This window comes from Gorilla gorilla, chromosome X, assembly GCF_029281585.2.
Source record: "Gorilla gorilla gorilla isolate KB3781 chromosome X, NHGRI_mGorGor1-v2.1_pri, whole genome shotgun sequence".
NCBI lineage: Eukaryota > Metazoa > Chordata > Mammalia > Primates > Hominidae > Gorilla > Gorilla gorilla.
The window spans coordinates 131344449-131366663 of NC_073247.2; the positions used below are offsets into that span (position 1 = coordinate 131344449).

Below are 22215 nucleotides of genomic sequence, written 5' to 3' on the forward strand. Positions count from 1 at the left end.
GGAGGTCAAGGAGGGTGGATTATGAGGTCAGGAGATTGAGACCAACATGGCTAATACAGTGAAACCCCGTCTCTACTAAAAATACAAAAAAAAAATTAGCTGGGTGTGGTGGCACGAGCCTGTAGTCCCAGCTACTCGGGAGGCTGAGGCAGGAGAATGGCGTGAACCCAGGAGGCGGAGCTTGCAGTGAGCTGAGATCACACCACTGTGCTCCAGCCTGGGCTACAGAGCGAGACTCCGTCTCAAAAAAAAAAATAAAAATAAAAAGAAGCTACATATATTTATTCATTATAAGGAAGTGAGTGTGGCTGTTGTAGCTTTAAGGGGGAAATAAAAGAATTTGACATAAAGTTCACCTAAGAAGCAAGAGAATCCTGAAAGGATGAGAAGACCCTCTGCTTAAAATGATGAATGGCCCTTTCTGAAATGAGCACATGTGATAACCATGTGACTTCTGGTTAAATGCAGATGGTACCTGACCCCACCCCTCATCACGTTCCCATCTCTGAGCCTCACCTAGTCTTCACTCACACACATTCTCAACCCCCTACATCTTTCTGTTTTGTTTTGAGACAGAGTCTTGCTCTGCCGCCCAGGCTGGAGTACAGTGGTGCAATCTCAGCTCACTGCAACCCTGCCTCCCGGGTTCAAGTGATTCTCCCGCCTCAGCCACCTGACTAGCTGGAATTACAGGCACCCGCCATCACACCCGGCTAATTTTTGTATTTTTAGTAGAGACGGGGTTTCATGATGTTGGCCAGGCTGGTCTTGAACTCCTGACTTCAAGGGATCTGCCTGCCTCGGCCTCCCAAAGTGCTGGGATTACAGGCGTGAGCCACCTCGCCTGGCCCCCCAACATCTTTCCTGTCCCCCCTCCTACCTGTCTGCTTATTCCTGTTCAGTCCCTTTTCAGGATGTCTTTTCCTCCATCTATTGACTTAGCATCCTGAGGTTTTTGTCTTTAGCCCAGTGTTCTTCTTACTCTACTCTGATCCCTGGGTGATTTTACATGTGTCCATGGTTGGAACATATCACCTCTACCTTGATAACCCAATCTATTTCTAGCCTCTTCTCATCTCCAATTCTGTATGTTCAACTGCCTACTGCTGAAGGTCATCGCGTATCTCAGTATTCCTCAGACAGATCAAACTTGACATGTCCAAAACAGAGCTGATTATTTTGAACCCTGGTTCTCTTACGGAATGCCATCACCATGTGTCCACTCTCCAAAGCTGGAAATTTGGGCCTCATTCTAGATTTTTCTTTTGCCTTCACAATCCCACACCAAGTGTCTACCAAGTCCTGTTGATATTTACCTACTCAGTATTTAGCAAATCTGTCTCCTCTTCCCTATCTCAGCACCTATTTTACCTCTTGCCTTGATCATAAATCCTTCTGTGATCTGGCACCTGCTTACCTCTTCAGCCTCATCTCCCCTTCAGCCTCATCTCCCCATTTTTTCCCCAAGCTTACTCCAAGTGCTAGCCCAGGGGCAGAACCAGGTTTTTCCAGCCCTTAGGCTTATGCAATCTGAAAGACTCTCTGAGGAAAATAATACGACATTGTGATTGAACATTAGTTACAGAGCTTTGGAAGGGGCCTGTGCAATCTTCATTAGCTTCACAGTGACTCTGCCTCTGTCTAGCCAAAGAGAGCAAGCTACATTTCCCTAGAACATACCAGAATCCTACACATCACTTTGCCTTTATACAGGCAGTTACTTCTGCCTGAGATGCCCCTCTCTCCATTCCCTTGTCTGTCTGGCAAAACAGTTCGTCCTTCAAGAGTCAGCTCAGGAGGCACATCCTTTGTGAAGGCTTCCCTGACCTCCCTACGTGGAATTGATGGTTCTCGCCTTTGTGTTCTCATTGTAACTTGTCCTTTATCTCTTTGTACCCTGTCCTTTACAGAACATCTTATACTCTATGGAAATTATTTGCTTAAAACCGGTTTTGCCTATGAGTCCCTCAAGGGCAGAGACTAAGCCATTCCTTTTTAGATGGTCAGAGCTCGACAGTACTTGGCGCAAGGTAGGAGCTCAATAAATGTTTGCTGCATGGAATTGAGACCTGACCCATGTATACTAGAAAGACACCCTTCTTTTGGCAAAGTGAGTGGAGTGGAACAGTTGCTGTAGACAGGGACACCAGACAGGGCCTATGCTTGGGAGGTACCTGCTGCTGCCCACACCATTCTGGGAGGACAGGCTTGGGCCCGGTATCTGTGCTGTCTTCAAGATCTCTGCGGTGAGCTCCTCTCTGCGGCCCTCTACCAACCTCCCCACCCTACCCCACCCCACCGCCTTCCTTACCTGTCCTCTTTGTTGATCTGGTCCCCAAAGCCAACTGTGCTAACGATCGTGAGCTTTAGCCTCACGTTGCTCTCTTGGAGGTCATAGGTATTAGACTGGAGCTGGACACCCGGCTGTGTGTGGGTGGCTGGCTCCCCTTCGAACTTGGTGTTGAACAGGGTGTCCATGAGGGTGGACTTGCCCAAACCTGTCTCTCCTGAAAAGCAAAAGGATAAATTATGGTCTGTTCACATAGTGACTATTCAGCCCTTACACATCATGTTTCATATACACATTTGTTGACATGGGAAAATGAACATGATAAAACATAAAGCAAAAAGCAGAAGCAGATGAACTGTATGATTTCAGTTAAATGAAAGAGACTGAAAGGAACTATACAGACAGATCAGTAGTAGTCATCTCAGATAGTAGAATTGAGGTAATTTTCATTTTATTCTTCCAACTTTTTTCTGTCATTTGGAAATTTCACCTTGAGTATACATTGTTTTTTTTGGGGGGTTTTTTTTTTTTTTTTGAGACAGAGTCTTGCTCTGTCACCCAGGTTAGAGTGCAGTGGCATGATCTCGGCTCACTGCAACCTCCATCTCCCGGGTTCAAGCGATTCTCCTACCTCAGCCTCCTGAGTAGCTGGGATTACAGGCACCCGCCACCGTGCCCAGCTAATTTTTGTATTTTTAGTAGAGATGGGGTTTCACCATCTTGGCCAGGCTGGTCTCAAACTCCTGACGTCGTGATCCACCTGCCTCGGCCTCCCAAAGTGCTGGGATTATAGGCGTTAGCCACCGCACCTGGCCAAGTATACGTTGCTTTTATAGTCAGAAAAAGAAATTATGTTATAGGCAGCAATGGAGAGATATAGCTATGCCTAGAAAAAAAAGACTGGGAGGAAATACAATATACTCTTACCAATGGCTATCTCTGAGTGGTGATCTTATGTGTGGTTTTCATCCCTTTCTTTATACTTTTCTATATTTCCCAAGTTTTCTAAGTGGAATATGTATAGTTTTGTCATAAAAATTAGAGGACTATTTTAAATTTTTAAAAAAATGACAGTGGTGGCCAGGCGTGGTGGCTCACACCTGTAATCCTAGCACTTTGGGAGGCTGAAGCAGGCAGATCACTTGAGGTCAGGCATTCAAGACCAGCCTGGCCAACATTGTGAAACCCTGTCTCTACCAAAAAATATATATATACATACACAATTTAGCCAGGCATGGTGGCAGGCGCCTGTAATCCCAGCTACGGAAAGGCTGAGGCAGGAGAATTACTTGAACCAGGGGAGGCAGAGGTTGCAGTGAGCTGAGATCGTGCCACTGCACTCCACCCTGGGCAAGAGAGTGAGACTCCATCTCAAAAAAAAAAAAAAAAAAAAAAAAGACAGTGGTCCCTTGTCAAACAAATATCCTTTCATCCCAGTCCCCACCTCTCCTCCCTGCCAGGCCTAAACAGCCCTCTGGGGATGCCCCAGATGTGCCTCCCCACAGTGAAAACCGTGCAGGCTCCTGGCTTATCCTCCCAGCCTGGTTGAACGGTTGAACTTTCAGTGAGACCGTTTTTAACTAAGAGGGGCGGGGTGGGGAGACCCAGCAGGCCACAAAAATTCTTCTTCTTTTTTTTTTTTTTTTTTTGATACAGCGTCTCGCTCTGTCGCCCAGGCTGGAGAGCAGTGGCGCAATCTCGGCTCACTACAGCCTCTGCCTCCCGGGTTCAAGTGATTCTCCTGCCTCAGTCTCCCAAGTAGCTGGGATTACAGGTGCCTGCCACCATGCCCGGCTAATTTTTGTATTTTCAGTAGAGATGGGGTTTCACCATGTTGGCTAGGCTGGCCTCAAACTCCTGACCTCTGGTGATCCACCTGCCTTGGCCTCCCGAAGTACTGGGATTATAGGCATGAGCCACCGTGCCCGGCCCTTATCCTTAAATTTTAAACAAACTAGCCATTTATTTGTTTAACTACTAGGCTGCGAGATACTAAGTCAAACCGTTGGAATTTTAAAAGTCTTGAACTTCACACTAGGGAAACCAGTAGGGGAAAGGCTGTGGCAGACTGGTGAAGGTTTTGGAAGCTTATTCCTGGGAGATCAAGGGATACCAAGCCACTGTCAGGAGCCAACAAGACTTCAGGGAATGGGACATCACAAGAAGTCAGGAGTTGGTGACAAGGGGGCTAAACAGGAATCTGATATGAGGCCACAAACTGGGCTGGGCACTGCTTATAATCTCTACAGATCCAGGCTGTATTTGACCCCTCAGCCCACCCCAAGTGACTCAGGAATACCAGGAATTAAAGAGTCAGTAGAGAGGGCCAGGCGCGGTGGCTCACGCCTGTAATCCCAGCACTTTGGGAGGCCGAGGTGGGTGGATCACGAGGTCAGGAGATCGAGACCATCCTGGCTAACATGGTGAAACCCCGTCTCTACTAAAAAAATACAAAAATTAGTCAGGCGTGGTGGTGGGTGCCTGTAGTCCCAGCTACTTGGGAGGCTGAGGCGGGAGAATGGCGTGAACCCAGGAGGCGGAGCTTGCAGTGAGCTGAGATCGCGCCACTGCACTCCAGCCTGGGCGACAGAGTGAGACTCCATCTCAAAAAAAAAAAAAAAAAAAAAGAGTCAGTAGAGAGGCAGGCACTTCGAAGAGAGGATATCATTAATTACTCTGGCCTGCCCTTTGAAGACAGACTACCCTCCCATTTATTCCGCTATCATCATCCCTGTTTTTCTCTCTCCTCTCCCCAACCCAGGGGGAATGTGAGCCTCGACTTCTCTTCACAGTCGGGACTGGGTTTGCATTGGGCAAATTGTGGCCTGCCAAACCCCGCCTTGCGACCAAAAGCACACATCTGCAGGGTGGTTCAGGGCTACGGTTAGAGCTACATGATGCAGAACTGAAAATGCTCCATCTCCCCTCCCCACTCTGGGTGTGTCTAGCCTGCTTCTTTTATCCCAAATAATGAGCTATGAATGCAGGAGGTGCCTTTTAAAATATCTGTGTATGATGAGAGTTTTCTGTGTGTGGACAGAGAGAAGGGAGAGAGAGAGAAGAGATAAGAGAGAGGAAGGAGACAGGGAGAGGGAGGGAGAACAAGGAGAACATTCAATTCAGTCTGGCTACCCGGCCCCCCAGCCCAATTTCATAGCCAGGTCTGACTAACTTGGTAAATTGCCAGAGTGTGGGGAAATGGTTCCTCACACAGATCATGTTTCAAGCCAGGGTCTGCTATATCCATTAGCAGCAAAGACTCTTGAAGAAGAGGCCCCCTTTTTCCTCCCCTAAAGGAACAGGAAGTATTTGGGTCCCAAGAAGAATTTTATGAGGTGGGGCCTTTGCCATGGGAGGTGGCAGACTTGGCCAAGCAGTGGAATGTATCACACCCCGCCTCACCCAAAGTTGGGGTGCACCTTAACTGCAAACGGGGCCAGCACCTTGGAGGTGGGAACACAGTGTGGCTCCCACATCCTAACTCACCTCCCCTCTCGAGGGCACTGAGGTTTGAGCTACAGTTTAGCTCATCTTCCTATGTGCCTGATGAATTTTCCATGTACATCCTTACCCCCAACTCCCTCCCATGGAACAGAAGGGAGCTCATGGAACAGAACCATCCTTACCCCCAACTCCCAAAACCCTTCTGTTGCATGAGCTCCCTGCCGAATGCCCTGTAGCTCCTAGGGAGTGGGGGTCCTGTTTCCCCAGCACCCAGAGTGGGCACCCTGGCTCCCCGGTTTCTAAGAATTCGCAGAGAGCAGGAGATGGGCCATCTTCCAGTACCCCCGAGAGTGCCTAACCCAAGGTTCACACAGAAGGCCTCAGGGGCAGCACCGCAGCGTGAGGGACCCACCCTGTTTGCACAGCTGGAGGAATGGGGGCAGGGCAGGACAGGGAGCTGGGAGGAACAGCAGGACAAATGACCACCCAAATGCCTGCTGGCACAAAAGCGCTGTGGAAATTAGATGCCAAATAATGAACGTCTGGAAGAAAAGAACACCCGGATGTCTAGGGAATTGAGATAAATGCAATAGTAGAGAGGGCAGAAAATCAAGCGAGCTCATCCTATGGCTATCGAGAGCTCCTGTTCCAGTTTTCCATCAGTGTGGAGCCTGGGGATCCGGGAGGCTTTCTGTCAATGACTGGCACAGACCCAGCCTGATCCTAGGATGCTGCCCCTCCCACGGCTGCCCTGGGCCCAGTACTAAGTGTGAGTGTGTTGTGAGGGGGAGGCACACGTGACCTAACTGGGATCAGGTCAGCAGATTCCACACCCCTGCAGGAAGGTGGAGACTTGGCAATTCGATTCCAGCAGGAAACCTGAGGAGTCCCGAGGGGTCAATTTCTCACTCCTCCTCCCCCAGCCCTCCCAGGGCTCCTCCAAGTGGATAGTAAGGTTTTTAACGCATGCTCCACAAGCCAAGAGGATTTCATCTCACTTTGCTTAATGTAGATAGTATTCTGGAAACAATAGTTTAAAAAAAATTTAAAACATATATGAGTACTATGAAATATGTTTTTTTCAAACTATGCTCTTGCGGGACGGTGGCTCAGGCCTGTAATCCCAGCACTTTGGGAGGTCGAGGCGGGTAGATCACCTGAGGTCAGGAGTTGGAGACCAGCCTGGCTAACATGGTGAAATCCCGTCTCTACTAAAAATACAAAAATTAGCCGTGCATGGTGGCAGGCTCCTGTAATCCCAGCTACTCAGGAGGCTGAGGGTGGAGAATCGTTTGAACCCGGGAGGCGGAGGTTGCAGTGAGCAGAGATCTCACCACCACACTCCAGCCTGGGCGACAGAGCGAGATCCTGTCTAAGAAAGAAAGGAAAGACAGAGAGAGAGAGAGAAAGAGAGACAGAGAAAGAAAAAGAAAAGACTTCTAGCCAGGTTATCACTAAGTTACTTTGTGACATGAACTGAGCTCTTTCCCCTCTCTGGGTCCCAGTCTCTTTTTCTATAAAATGAGAGCGTTGGTAATAACAGCTATTGTTTACAGACACTGCTCTAAGTTTTTTACATATATTTTCTTATTTATTCCTCACAGCAAGCCCATGAGGAAGATGTTACTATTTGTCCTCAATTTATAGATGGGTTAACCAAGCCACTAGCTGTGTAAATTTGCACCAGTTCCTCAGCATCTCTGCACCTTACTTTCCTCATCTATAAAACGTGGAGGGGCCAGGCTCAGTAGCTCATGCCTGTAATCCCAGCACTTTGGGAGGTTGAAGCAGGAGCATCAGTTGAGGCCAGGAATTCGAGACCAGCCTGACCAACATAGACCCTGTCTCTGTTTTATTTTTTATTTCCATAGGTTTTTGGGGACAGGTGGTATTTGGTTACATGAGTAAGTTCTTTAGTGGTGATTTGTGACATTTTGATGCACCCATCTCCTGAGCAGTATACACTGAACCCAATTTGTAGTCTTTTATTCCTCACCCCCTTCCCACGCTTTCCCCCTGAGTCCCCAAAGTCCATTGTGTTATTCTTATGCCTTTGCATCCTTATAGCTTGGCTCCCACTTATGAGTGAGAACATACAATGTTTGGTTTTCCATTCCTGTGTTACTTCACTTAGCATAATAGGTCTATTTTGAAAACTAGTAATAATAAAATAAAATGTGGAAGAAGTAACTAGTCCAAGGTCACAGACTAGTAAGTGGCAGAGCCAGCATTTGAATCCAGGCAGGCCGACGCTGGAGTCCATGCTTTTAACCAATGTGCTCTAGCGAGACGCATAGGTGTGATATGTTTGGTCATTCAGTCATTCAACGACTATTTACAAAGACTCTAATAGGAGCCAGGCACAGTTATAGGAGCTGCAGATACAGCAATGAACAAGATAGCCACAATCCCTGTTCTTGTGGACCTAAAGTCTCTTCCAGTTCTGAATGTGGAACCCAGAGAAACGTCTCTGAGTTCAACAGGGAGGTGCCCAAAAGGAAACACTCCAGGAACTCCGGTTGGCTAAGGAAGCCTATGGAAAGGGACAAGGTTATGCCTGGCTCTGTGACCTTGTCCTTTCTCCTTCCTGATCTTGCAGAGGCCTGGCAGGCAGTGGTGTGCTGGAGCCTGCTCGTCCGCTTCCTGCATCTCTTCCCAAGCCCACGTGCAGTGATGTCATGTTGGTAGCTTAACAGCAGCCATGGCAGGAGTAATGACACCAACAAAATCAACAGATGCTTCAAACCACAACAGTTTTTCTCCTGAGATGGGCTGTGACGTTGACCAGCACACCACTGCTGGCAGCCTGTTTTAGACAAATGAGCAGCTGCCTTTCCCAGATATGAAGGGATGAAACAATTGATCCTTGGCCTTGATAGAATGCTAGCTGCCCTTTCCCTCCTCCTGCAGCAAGCCTCAATCCTGCTTCTCTTGTGTGACTGTTTTTTTCCATGTTCAACAGAGCCCAATTGAGCCCGGAATCCTGAGCAGCTTCAAAGTAAATATTATCATTATGACCCTTTGTGCTCTTCACAGCCATGACTGCTACTGTAGCATTTAGATGGATGAGTCTCTTTGGGGCTTGTTCCCAGGAGTGCAAAGCAACGGGCCCCAGAATATCTGTACTGTTGGCTCTGGTGGTTCCTCTGAGGCATTCTGTACTGTATCTAGGATCAGGGGATCCTTGAAATTTCCAAAGCTAAGGGACTAGTATATGTGTTTTTATGGGGAGAAAGAGGAACCTCACCTCTTCGGTAATTATGGTCAACCCTAGAGAATATATTGGAGAGGAGTCATAATATGTTCACACTCATGTGCCTAGTCCTCTAAAAAGAATAATAGGCCAGGTGTGGTGGCTCATGCCTATAATCCCAGCACTTTGGGAGGTCAAGGTGGGCGGATCACTTGAGGTCAAGAGTTCGAGACCAGCCTGGCCAACATGGTGAGACCCTGTCTCTACTAAAAATACAAAATAAATTAGCTGGGCATGGTGGTGTGCACCTGTGATCCCAAGTACTAGGGAGGCTGAAGCATGAGAATCACTTGAACCTGGGAGATGGAGGTTGCAGTTAGCAGAGATAGTGCCACTCCACTGCAGCCTGGGTGACAGAGTAAGACTCTGTCTCAAAAAAAAAAAAAAAAAAAAAGAAGAAGAAGAAGAAGAATTGCAGGTGCCGTTTATTGGTATCCTTACTATAAATTAGGTTCTGGATAATCAAAAATTCTCGGCCGGACGCAGTGGCTCACACCTATAATCCCAGCATTTTGGGAGGCCGAGGCAGGCAGATCACCTGAGGTTGGGAGTTTGAGACCAGCCTGACCAACATGGAGAAACCCCATCTCTACTAAAAATACAAAATTAGCTGGGTGTGGTGGTGCACGCCCATAATCTCAGCTACTCAGGAGGCTGAGGCAGGAGAATTGCTTGAACCCGGGAGGTGGAGGTTGTGGTACGCCAAGATCGTGCCATTGCACTCCAGCCTGGGTGACAAGAGCGAAACTCCATCTCAAAAAAAAAAAAAAATTCTCTCTCTTAGTTGCAACACACATATGTGCACAGATGTACACACATGCACACATGCATGTAGGATACTTTGCTGGATGTAGGCCTATGATCGGCAGCCCAGCACCAAGATAAACAATAGTGTGAAAAAATATCCTAGGTCTCTGTTAATAATTGAAGCTAGTGCTACCATAATTTTACACCAAAAATGCCCTATCAAGAAAAAGAAACGTTTGGGTATGGTGGCTCATGCCCATAATTCCAGGATTTTGAGAGGCCAAGTAGGGAGGACTGCTTGAGCCCAGGAGTTAGGGACCAGCCTGGGAAACATAGTGAGACCTCATCTCTACACAATAAGTTTTTTTTTTTTTTTTGAGACAGAGTCTCACTCTGTCACCCAGGCTGGAGTGCAATGGCGTGACCTCTGCTCACTGTAAGCTCTGCCTCCTGGGTTCACGCCATTCTCCTGCCTCAGCCTCCTGAGTAGCTGGGACTACAGGCGCCCGCCACCACACCTGGCTAATTTTTTTGTATTTTTAGTAGAGACGAGGTTTCACCGTGTTAGCCAGGATGGTCTCGATCTCCTGACCTCATGATCCGCCCACCTCGGCCTCCCAAAGTGCTGGGATTCCAGGCGTGAGCCACCGCGCCTGACCCTCTACACAATAATTTTAATTAAAAAAAAATTAGCCAGGCATGGTGGCATGTGCCTGTAGTCCCAGCTACTCAGGAGGCTGAGGTGGGAGGATTGCTTGAGCCTGGGAGGTTGAGGCTGCAGTAAGCTGTGATCACGCCACAGCACTCCAGCCTGGGCAATAGAACAAGACTGTGTCTCAAAAGAAAAGAAAAGAAAATACTTTGGGGAAATATATTCTATGCCCAAACAGCATCTTGTTATAACAGTCATTAAGGGAGTAAATGTACACAGGCAGTAGGCATGAACTATCATCACAAAAAGCTCTGCAAGATAAAAGATCACCTTCAGCAGCTAAGCTATGGACCCTTTGCGAAGTCAGTGACTGGATCCATCCTCATGGCTGGGCTGACATTGCAGCTTCAGAGCTACTCTAAGCTACTTATGACCTTGGCCCAAATTGTGGGTTCTCTGAGCAAGGACAGGGTGGTGAGCACAGCAAGAGGGCAGGATGCGTGCATTGCAGGGTTTTTTGGAACAGGGATGAAATTAACCCAGTCGGGGCTGACCTATCCAATGGTTGCACCTGAGTCTAAGACAGGAGCTACAGAGGCAGCCATTTCCTGAAACTTGACAAGTGGGGAGCAAAAGAGAGTCTGTGACTCTTGAGGATGAGAGCATCTCCTTCCTACTCCTCCCCTCTTGGAGGGTCTGTGCTGGGTACTTGAGCAATTCCATCCCAGAAGGTGCAAGTGGAAGCATTTATAGCTGTACAATGTCTAGGTGGAAACTAGAGGATGGGGGATTACTATTTCTCCCACCCACTTTGCCTTGAGCTTGGCTGCCTCTGGGCCCTAGGGGAGCCTGTGCTCCACATATCAAATTACCCTGCACTTCCACCCTCAGAGATCCATTTCAATTCACATGGTCTCCCTCCTAAAGCTTTACTAGCCCACCCAATCGCACTGGTTGAAAGGTTGCTTAAGGTGGATCTGTCATTTCTCTTCTCATCTCAACTTCAGTACAGGTCATATGGAGTTCTGGGAAGAATGCCAAAGGACTCTGATATGTTTGTGCTTAAATATTGTGGTAATCAAATATTATGTGAAATAAGTTGGCCATCAGCCAAAAATTGGAGCTCTTGTTAGTTAAACAGAGATTTGGCAGTGCTAACACTGGATGTGATAGTCTTTGCACTTGATGTCGATTACTGTGACTTCTAGTTATTTTACATTTTTCTCCAAATAGAACCTAATCATAACCATTAGTTAGACTTTCAGCATTTGAAGAATTAACAGCCTAGATCTGGACTCTAAGGCCCTCGATGTGTAATTCTGTGAAGCACATATTTTCTTTTTTTTTTAATGTACTGTTTTATTCACTAATGCCTCCAGGTATATTTCTCTCCCTATGAACAAGGACATGCATAGTAGAAGTCACATCTTAAAAATAAGTTTGAGTATAAATCTGTGGATTGAAACTGAAGCACATATTTTCATCTGATAGGTTCCAAAGTTGATGTGGGCCAGGCATAGTGGCTAACACCTGTAATCTCAGCACTTTGGTAGGCTGAGGCAAGTGGATCGCTTGAGCTTAGGAGTTCAAGAACAGCCTGGACGACACAGTGAGGCCTCACCTCATCTCTATGAAAAAAATGAGCCCGGTCGCATGCCTGTAATCCCAGCTACTTTGGAGGCTGAGATGGGAGGAATGCTTGAGCCTGGGAGGTTGAGGCTGCAGTAAGCCTCTGCACTCCAGCCTGGGTGACACAGGGACACTTTGTCTCAAACAACAACGACAACAAAACCAAAGTTGGTGTGTGGGAGTGAGCCATTTAGCTAGGGAGTGAGCCTAGCTTGTGGGAACAACTGCCCGTCATCTGTTGTTCTCTACTTGTCCTTGAATGTGTAGCAATTCTCTTGCAAAAAGTGACCTGGAAAAGAATGCTGGGGATAGAGGGAAAAAAAATGATAAAGAGCCCAAGAAAATGAATGACCTTCGTGAGAAAACAGAATTTCTAGGCTGGGCGCGGTGGCTCATGCCTGTAATCCCAGAAGTTTGGGAGGCCGAGGTGGGCGGATCACTTGAGGTCAGGAATTGAAACTCCGTCTCTACTAAAAATACAGAAATTAGCTGGGTGTGGTGGCGTGCACCTATAGTCCCAGCTACTCAGGAGGCTGAGGCAGGAGAATCGCTTGAACCTGGAAGGTGGAGGTTGCAGTGAGCTGATATCACGCCACTGCACTCCAGTCTGGGTGACAGCACAAGACTCTGTCTCAAAAAAAAAAAAAAAAAAAAAGAAAGAAAGAAAAGAAAAGAAAGAAAAAACAGAATTTCTGAATACATTAAAGTGTAAAATATCCAATTTAGTAGTAGTTCAGATCTACTACATGAACAAGTTCCCCATACACTCTATACAAAAATAAAAGGCAATTAGCAAAAGTGTTTGAGTGTTTCAGCCAGTACAAAAACAGACTTTATTCTGGTATTTATATAATCATTAAGGTTCAGAAGGTCACTGAAAATATGCAGGTATGCTTTCCCATGCTACAGGGTGAAAATTATATGCTATGATCATGTTTGCAAATTTGAGATATTTAAGATCTAAGAAGATTTTTTTTTTTTTTTGAGACAGAGTCTTACTCTGTCGTCCAGGCTGGAGTGCAGTGGCGCGATCTCAGCTCACTGGAAGCTCCGCCTCCCAGGTTCACGCCATTCTCCTGCCTCAGCCTCCCAAGTAGCTGGGACTACAGGCGCCCGCCACCGTGCCCGGCTAATTTTGTTTTTTGTATTTTTAGTAGAGACGGCGTTTCACCGTGTTAGCCAGGATGGTCTCGATCTTCTGACCTCGTGATCCACCGGCCTCGGCCTCCCAAAGTGCTGGGATTACAGGCGTGAGCCACCGTGCCCGGCCGAAGATATTCTTGAAGAAGGAACCATTATCCCTCATATTTGTTTGATTGGTGCTCAGTGGTTTCCAAAGTGCTTTCATGTGCTCAAGAGATATTGCTGGTAGCAGTTAGAGAAGCAGGGGGAGGAACAAGGGGTCAACCAGGCCTGAGTCCTCATTATGGTGCCACTTCTTCTGTGTTGCCTCAGGTAAGTCCCTTATCCTCCCCAAGACTCTGTGTCTCCACCTGTTCATGAGGATACAAATGCTACTTGCTCTGCTCACTTCGCAGAGTCCTGGTAATGTCCAAAAGAGCTAATGTGAGAAAGTGAAAAGTATAATGAATGGTTCCTGTGGCATTCACCCATTCATTCATTTCACAGATATTACCGCACTCTACTTGTGCTGTGATTAGCAAATAGAGGGGGCTAAGATGCAGCTCCCACTGTTGAGATTAAATGTCTAGGTAGAGGCCGGGCACAGTGGCTCACACCTGTAATCCTAGCACTTTGGGAGGCCAAGACGGGTGGATTGCTTGAGCTCAGGAGTTCAAGACCAGCCTGGGCAACATAGTGAGACCCCATCTCAAAAAAAAAAAAAGAAAAAAGTCTAGGTAGAGAGATAGGTAAAGGGAATAAAAGAATGTTGCATACAGCTGTGTGGTGCCTGCACTTGAGCTCAAACTAAACCAAGCACAGCAAAACTACAGAGGAAACAGACCCAACCCACTGCCCACAGCTGGTGGGCAGGCATTTTTTGTCAGCTATCCCCTCCCTCCCAATTCTGCCCTGGATCCTGTCTTCTGTAGTCAAAATGAACTCTACAGCCATACTGAGTCAGCGAGCTCCCTTACAGAATTTCCACTGGGTCTCACATAGCTCAGTTTCCCCCCAAGATATGGCCCTATACTCTGATCTGGCCAGGGGAAAAAAGTAATTACAGCTAGCTGCTTACAAAAAACAGGCAGAGAGATAAAAGAAGAGGGGAGAGACACTCTCGCAACTAAATCAGAATGACACACTATTTAACCTAATTACCTGCAAAGCCGTATCCAGCCATTAAGGATCCATATTCTGTAATAGAATTTCCTGCTATGGAAATACTCACCCACGCACAGGATGTTGAAGCAGAAGCCCTGGCTGACGGACTTATTCACCAGCTGGTCAGGCAAGCTGTCAAACCCCACATGTCCAGCCAGGGGGACAGTTCGGCAACCTTCACCCTAATTTGGAAGGAGTGAGGGAGAAAATGAAAATGTGCTTAAAAGCAGTCTGGGTCTCACTTCTCCATCCAAATGTTCGCTGTGCAAGGAAGTCACACCCGCCCAGTCCCAGTGTGTCATCTCTTCCCTCAGCTACTCCCTGCTCCAAAGCAAAATGGCCCGTCAGCTTGGAAATCACAGATTCTTGGAGACGGGCATCCTCTAGGCTCAATAGTGAATGTCGCCACAGCTCCAGAGAAAATTACAGAGGAGCTTATTAGGGGCAGGAGAGTGGAGTCAGGGGAGGAGAATGCTGGCACCGAGGTTCACAGACTCGGGTTAAATCTCCACTCAGTCATTTACAAGCTGAGTAACTTGCTGAGACTGTTTCCTTCCACATCTGCCATCTGAGATAATATGGCATATCTTAGAGGTGACTGGGAGCCTCAGAAGCGCTAATACATATAACGAGCTTAGTATATGCAGAAGTATTCAGTAAGTATTACGAAAAGGGTTTAAAAAGCAATTATTGGGCCGGGTTCAGTGGCTCACACCTGTAATCCCAGCACTTTGGGAGGCCAAGGCAGGGGGGATCACTTGAGGTCAGGAGTTCAACACCAGCCTGGCCAACATGGCGAAACCCTGTCTCTACCAAAAAAACAAAAATTAGCCAGGCATGGTGGTGGGTGCCTATAATCCCAGCTACTTGGGAGACTGAGGCAGGAGAATTGCTTGAACCCGGGAGGTGTAGGCTGCAGTGAGCCGAGATCACGCCACTGCACTCCAGCCTGGGCCAGCCTGGGCAATAAGAGCGAAACTCTGTCTCAAAAAAAAAAAAAATCAATTATTGGCTGGCGAAATGTCTCACACCTGTAATCCCAACACTTTGGGAGGCCAAGGTGGGTGGATCACTTGAGGCCAAGAGTTTGAGACCAGTCTGGGCAACACAGTGAGACAACATCTCTACAAAAAATCAAAAATTAGCTGGGCATGGTGGCATGTGCCTGTGTAGTCCCAGCTACTTGGGAGGCTGAGGCGGGAGGATTGCTTGTGTCCAGGAGGTAGAGGCTGCAGTGCGCTATGATGGCACCACTGCACTCCCACCCAGGTGAGAGAGCAAGATCCTGTCTTAAAAAAAAGCAATTGTTCCTCTCTCTCTAGGGCATTTTGAGGATCTACAAAGGCAGTGTAGTGTAGAGGTTAAGAGCAGAGGCTTTGAAATCTGGCAGGTGTTAGTTACAGCCCCATCTCCACCATCTCCTGGCTGTGTCACCCTCAGACAAGTTACATAAACTTCTTAAGTTTTCCCCATCCATAAAATCGGAAACTATTGAGTAGGAGTGTGAGGATTATACAGGATCATGCTCCTCAAGCCCTTAGCGTAGTGCCTAGCATGTGGTGAGCATTCAATCAGCAGTAGCTGCTGTTGTTATTCACTGTGGGGTTATCCTTACACTCCCAGCCTGAAGGGTACTGCATGGAACACTGTGGCTCCCTATGGCTACAAGAAGCTGCCTCCGTGCTTCCTCTGGGTCCCTTGACTCCCTAAGGGTCAGCCAAGCCACTCCCAGCCCTGGAAAGCAGAGGGCCTTTGCTTCGCCTGCAAGGCCCAAAGCTGCTTATAGTTAATGATTTTACAAAACAGGAGGAGACTCAAACTGGAACAGGATTCCAAGGAGCCAGGGGGAAGCATAAAAGGGGACTGCGTGGAGCGTGGACTCAAGAAATGTGCCAACTACCAACCAACGGCCACATGGGAGGGGAGGGGACAGGGGAGAAGGGAGCTTGAGACAGCTGAGCTAGACAAGAAGGGAGTACTATGCAAGGAGTCAGTTTCTGTTGGGTGGGGCTGCACCAAGCTTTCCATAACTAGAAAGATGCCAAGAGCAGTCCAAGAAGGGCACGGTTAGTGCCAGGAGGCCCAGCCCAGCATCACAGGCTGCACTAAGCAGGCAGCTCCTCTGTTGGGCTGGACCAGCTTTTAGACTAGGTCCATAATAAGGGCACATTTTCACACTGAAAGGGGTGGGCTGTGAGGGTGGTGGAGCCTCTCAGCAGCCAACTTTGTCAGAACCGGCTCCCAGATAGCCCCTTCACACAGCTTTGGATCTCACTCCCATCGGTGTCACTAGATCCTGTGAGGGCAAGCGACAGGGCTAGTGCCGGTGAATGCCATGTGGCAAGTTCATTACCCTCACACATCTCACCCCACACACTCCCAGTGGAGAACTCTTAACAGACAACCATATGCCATCATTCAGTGAGAGTTGGCGTATTCTCTGCCCCAGGGGGTCCCCTGAAACACCTGAGGCTGGGTGCAGTGGCTCGCACCTGCAATCGCAGCACTTGGAGAGGCCGAAGTGGGCGGATCTCTTGAGCCCAGGAGTCTGAGACCACACTGAGCAACATGGCAAAACCCCATCTCAACAACAAGAAAAATACAAAAATGAGCCGGGCATGGTGTCGTGAGCCTGTGGTCTCAGCTACTCAGCAGGCTGAGGTGGGAGGATCACCTGAGCCCAGGAGGTCGAGGCTGCAGTGAGCCATGATCTCGCCATTGCACTCCAGCCTGGGTAACAGAGCAAGACACTGTCTCGGCCGGGCGCGGTGGCTCATGCCTGTAATCTCAGCACTTTGGGAGGCCGAGGCGGGCGGATCACGAGGTCAGGAGATGGAGACCATCCTGGCTAACACGGTGAAACCCCGTCTCTACTAAAAATACAAAAAATTAGCCGGGCCTAGTGGCGGGCGCCTGTAGTCCCAGCTACTCCGGAGGCTGAGGCAGGAGAATGGCGTGAACCTGGGAAGCTGAGCTTGCAGTGAGCCGAGATCGCGCCACTGCACCCAGCCTGGGCGACAGAGCGAGACTCCGTCTCAAAAAAAATAAATAAATAAAGACAGCTGAGCCTCATGAGTGGTTCACATCACTCAAGGCTTTGTTCTACGTTCACCCCTTTCTGCTTCTCCTTCTCATTTCCCCTTCTCTTTATTAAAGCAAACAAAGTAAGATGCAAGATTCCCACTGCTAGTTCTTGGTCCGCAACGCTGCAGGGAAGTCAGGGACATGAGAACTGATATGCTTTCTTTACGGAGCCTCCGATGTAGCAGGCATCGGAAATTGAGGTGGACTCAGAGTTGAGGTTTCCTGAGCCATTTGTTATCACCCCTGGCTGCCTCTTCCGGCCTCCAACAAATTCAGCACCATGAAGCTTCAAGTGCTCCAAAGTCAAAAGGAGAGGAAATGAATTTTCAAACTGAAGACGGTGCTGTAAAGAGCCCTAAACGGCAGAAGAAAAAATTTTCTTTTCTTTCCTTTTTTTTTTTTTTTTTTTTGATAAGGAGTCTCTCCCTGTCTCCCAGGCTAGAGTGCAGTGGCGCGATCTCAGCTTACTGCAACTTCCGCCTCCCAGGTTCAAGCGATTCTCCTACCTCAGCCTCCCGAGTAGCTGGGTGCCCACCACCGCACCCGGCTAATTTTTTGTATATTTTAGTAGAGATGGGGTTTTGCCATGTTGGCCAGGCTGGTCTTGAACTACTGACCTCAGGTGATCCACCCGCCTTGGCCTCCCAAAGTGCTGGGATTACAGGCATGAGCCACCATGCCTGGCCCAAAAGAAATAATTTTCTAAGCCCTAAGAAGCAGAAGCATGGACTTCATTTCCTAAGCAATGGGATTTGGGGGATTTTGAGTGATTTGAGCAGGGAGGGCCATGATACAGGCAGTGTTTTTAAAAGATCACTCCAGCTGCAGGGTGTTTGCTTGATTGGATGGACAGAGAGACTAGGAGCAGGAAGACATAGGAGGAGATGACTCCAATAATGTTGAGCCAGCAGAGTGACATCCAGGCACTGTGACAATAAATGCTGGTTGGTGTGAACTGACCTGACTTGGGACTCAAAGAGAAGGAACAAATTTGAGAGATGTCTTAAGAAGGGATGAGCCTCTGCCGGGAGCAGTGGCTCACGCCTGTAATCCCAGCACTTTGGGAGGCTGAGGCAGGCGGATCACGAGCTCAGGAGTTCAAAACCAGCCTGGCCAACATGGTGAAACCCCATCTCTACTAAAAATACAAAAATTAGCCGGGCGTGGTGGCGGGAGCCTGTAATCCCAGCCCCTCAGGAGGCTGAGAGGCAAGAGAATCACTTGAACCCAGGAGGTGGAGTTTGCAGTGAGCCGAGATTGCGCCACTGCACTCCAGCCAGCCTGGGGGACAGAGAGAGACTCCGTCTCAAAAATAAATACATTAATTAATTAAAAAAGAAGGGATGAGCCTCAAGGAGTTATTGGGCAGAGGGAACAATCGCAAGGGTCTAAGCCCAGGAGCTTGGATTGACAGCACCATGGAGACACATAGGAAAGCCAGGAAAAGATGCCTGTTTAATGGGGACGATGAGGAGACTGATTTTAAATTAGCTGTTACTAAAAAAATTACATTTATCAGATTTTTTATTTTGTGGAAGTAATCAATGTTCACTGTAGAAATTTTAGAACATACAGATAATAATAAAGAAGAAAATCAAAATCAACCATAATATCACTCTCCAGAGATAAACACTGTTAATTTTATTTATTTATTTATTTATTTATTTATTTATTTATTTATTTATTAGAGATGGAGTTTCTCTCTTGTTGTCCAGGCTGGAGTGCAGTGGCACAATCTCGGCCCATGGGTTCAAGCGATTCTCCTGCCTCAGCCTCCGGAGTAGCTGGGACTACAGGTGTGCACCACCACGCCCAGGTAATTTTTGTATTTTTAGTAGAGACGGGGTTTCACCTTGTTGGCCAGGCTGGTCTTGAACTCCTGACCTCAAATGATCCGGCCACCTCGGCCTCCCAAAGTGCTGGGATTACAGGAGTGAGCCACCATGCCCAGCCACTGGTGACTTTTAGAATCCTTATTTCTTTTGTATCTGTTACCCAGTGTCCAATACACCTAAATTAACTGAGGAGTTTGGGAAAGAAGGGACATAGAACCTGGTCAATGTGTTTTTCTTGCTAACTGGGATTTAAGCAGCAAATTTTTTGTCTCAATCCCTGTAGCTAAGAAAGCTTCAAAAATGTATTTGTGGCCAGGCACGATGGCTCACGCCTGTAATCCCAGCACTTTGGGAGGCCGAGGCGGGTGGATCATGAGGTCAGGAGTTTAAGACCAGCCTTGCCAACATGGTGAAACCCCGTCTCTACTAAAAATACAAAAATTGGCTGGGCGCGGTGGCAGATGCCTGTAGTCCCAGCCACTCGGGAGGCTGAGTTAGGAGAATCACCTGAACCCGGGAGGCAGAGGTTGCATTGAGCCGAGATCACGCCACTGCACTCCAGGCTGGGCGACAGAGTAAGACTCTGTCTCAAAAAAAAAAAAAAAATGTATTTGTATAGTTCCTACTTTAGGAAATCCTGTCTGGCAAACACTATGCACCCTTGCTTTGATGAATCTTATAAGATGTCAAGGTCATCATTATGAGTATCAGTCCGCATTGTTCAGAGTTAAATACGCAAAGGTAGGAAGGACAGAAGGACACGACATTGAACTGAATGTACACTGACCCCAGCACAGCCCCTGGAAGTTTCTCCCCTCCTCTCTCACAAAATCTCTGATATCTTATCTCTTTCCTCTTTCTCCTTAAGGTGGCCTGATTAATTGAGGGCCTGATTACTTTGATTGCAGTTAATTGAATGTTCCTTGACTACAATGTGCACGAGAGGAGATGGAACCGGCAACTTGGCCCAGCATGTCTGACACTAAATCTCAAGTTTTCATCTTTAGTAGCAGGTGGTGCCATATTACCATACTGAAGGCCTGACCTGAGATGCTCGAATGGCCAAAGTCACCATTTTAAATTGCACTTCTCTCATAACCCTGCAACCTCCTCTCAGAATCTGTACAAAGATCTATTACAAGGAAATTTATTACAGCACAGTTTATAATGCTGAAAAAAAAAACCCAACCTAAATGTCCAACAATAGGAAAATATTTAACCAAATTATGGTACACGCATATTCTGGAATATTCTACATCCATTAAGAAGCATGTGGGTAGTTCTGTATGTACTGATGTGAGTATCTCCAAGACATATTATAAAACAGAAAACAGAAGTTATAGGGCGACTGTAATAAAATAGAAGAAAATGGAAGTTATTACATGACTGTAATCCCAGCATTTTGGGAGGTCGAGGCAGGTGGCTCGCTTGAGCCCAGGAGTTTGAGACCAGCCTGGGCAACACAGCAGAATCCCGTCTCTACAAAAAATACAAAAATTAGCCAAGTGTGTTAGCATACACCTGTAGTCCCAGCTACCCAGGAGGCTGATGTGGGAGGATTGCTTGAGCCCGGTAGGTTGAGGATGTAGTGGGCCAAGATTGTGCCACTGCACTCCAGCCTGGGCAACAGTGAGACCCTGTCTCAAAAAAAAGAAAGAAAAAAAAAAAGAAAATAGAAGTTGTAAACTATAAGCACAATATGAGCCCATATATGCCCCAGAAGCCCTGTAGATGTGTATTTGCACGTAAATATATGTGGATGCATAGAAAGAAGACTGAAAATACAGCCACCAAACCCACAATCGTGGCTACCTCAGGGGAGGGGGATGGAAATAGGGGCTCAGTCAAGGGAGTAGTCGGTATGCTTCCCTATTGTTTGACTCTTTTATAGCACGAATGTATTCGCATGTTACCCATGTAATTTTAAAACATTTTTAATATAAGAAAGAAGAGTTCTCACTCAGCTTTGCAGCAGGGGTAATTAGGATGCAGAGAGTCTGAGAGGAGCTAAAAGGAAGGCAAAATGAAAGAGTGCTCCTGAGAACTGGGAGAGCGCCCCACTCCCCTCCCCAATTACATTTCCTGTTTTCTCCTCATCTGCAGTCACCTGTGGTTTTTAAATACGTTATACCACATTTCATATCACAGGCAGAAACACCGCTCTCTTTCTCTTCCGCCTCCTCTCCTGAGGACACACCAATTTCGTTTTTTAATTGAATATTCGTAAGGTTCATATTATCAAGAACAAGTTATGGTGGTTCCAGCTGCGCATCTTTCTCTCATTGCTGTTACTGAAAATAAAGAGTCCCTTAAGCACCCGAGTAGGCCACCTCTGTCCCCCACTCCCCTTGGCCCCTCTTCCAACCTCTGTGATAGTAAGCAAGCCGTATTTGAGGCCTCTGGGAACTGAGGGTGCATCTGTGTCAATGGAGAATTTCCCGCCTCTGTTTCAAACCAGGGTGGCTAAATTAGTAGCTGTCATTCTAAAGAATAAAAGCAAAAAGTTTGAAACTCATTGCTGATGACTAGGCTGTCCCTAAACTTTCTCCTCTGGCCATTCCCATCCAAATACTAGGAAAGTGGCCAGGTGCGGTGGCTCATGCCTGTAATCCCAGCACTTTGGGAGGCCAAGGCGGGCAGATTACTTGGGGCCAGGAGTTCGAAACCAGCCTGGCCAACACTGGGAAAACCCGTCTCTACTGAAAATACAAAAATTAGCCAGGCTTGGTGGCTCATGCCTGTAGTCCCAGCCAGTTGGGAGGCTGAGGCAGAAGAATCGCTTGAACGCGGGAGGCGGAGGTTGCAATGAGCTGAGATCGCACAACTGCACTCCAGTCTGGGCAACAGAGGGAGACTCTGTCTCAAAACAAACAAACAAACAACAACAACAAAAATGCTAGGAAAGAAAAGAAACACTGAAACCGGACTCTCTTCAGTCACCTACTGGTGGGCCCAAGCTCTCACACCTCCCTTTTCTCCATTTCCACTCTCAGCC

At 47.5% G+C, this 22215-nt stretch overlaps 1 protein-coding gene across 7 annotated transcripts in view; it reads right to left on the bottom strand.

Moving 5' to 3' along the window:
- Window positions 1-22215, bottom strand: part of SEPTIN6 (septin 6) — a 77868-nt gene that overhangs the window by 45477 nt on the left and 10176 nt on the right. For all 7 annotated transcript variants that reach the window (XM_004064784.4, XM_055376233.2, XM_004064783.5 and 4 more), the window contains exons 2-3: window positions 14369-14483; window positions 2312-2507 (exon numbers count right to left, since the gene is read on the bottom strand). In XM_004064784.4, coding sequence (XP_004064832.1) covers window positions 2312-2507; window positions 14369-14483 — 311 coding nt within the window. The remainder of the gene's footprint in view (window positions 1-2311; window positions 2508-14368; window positions 14484-22215) is intronic.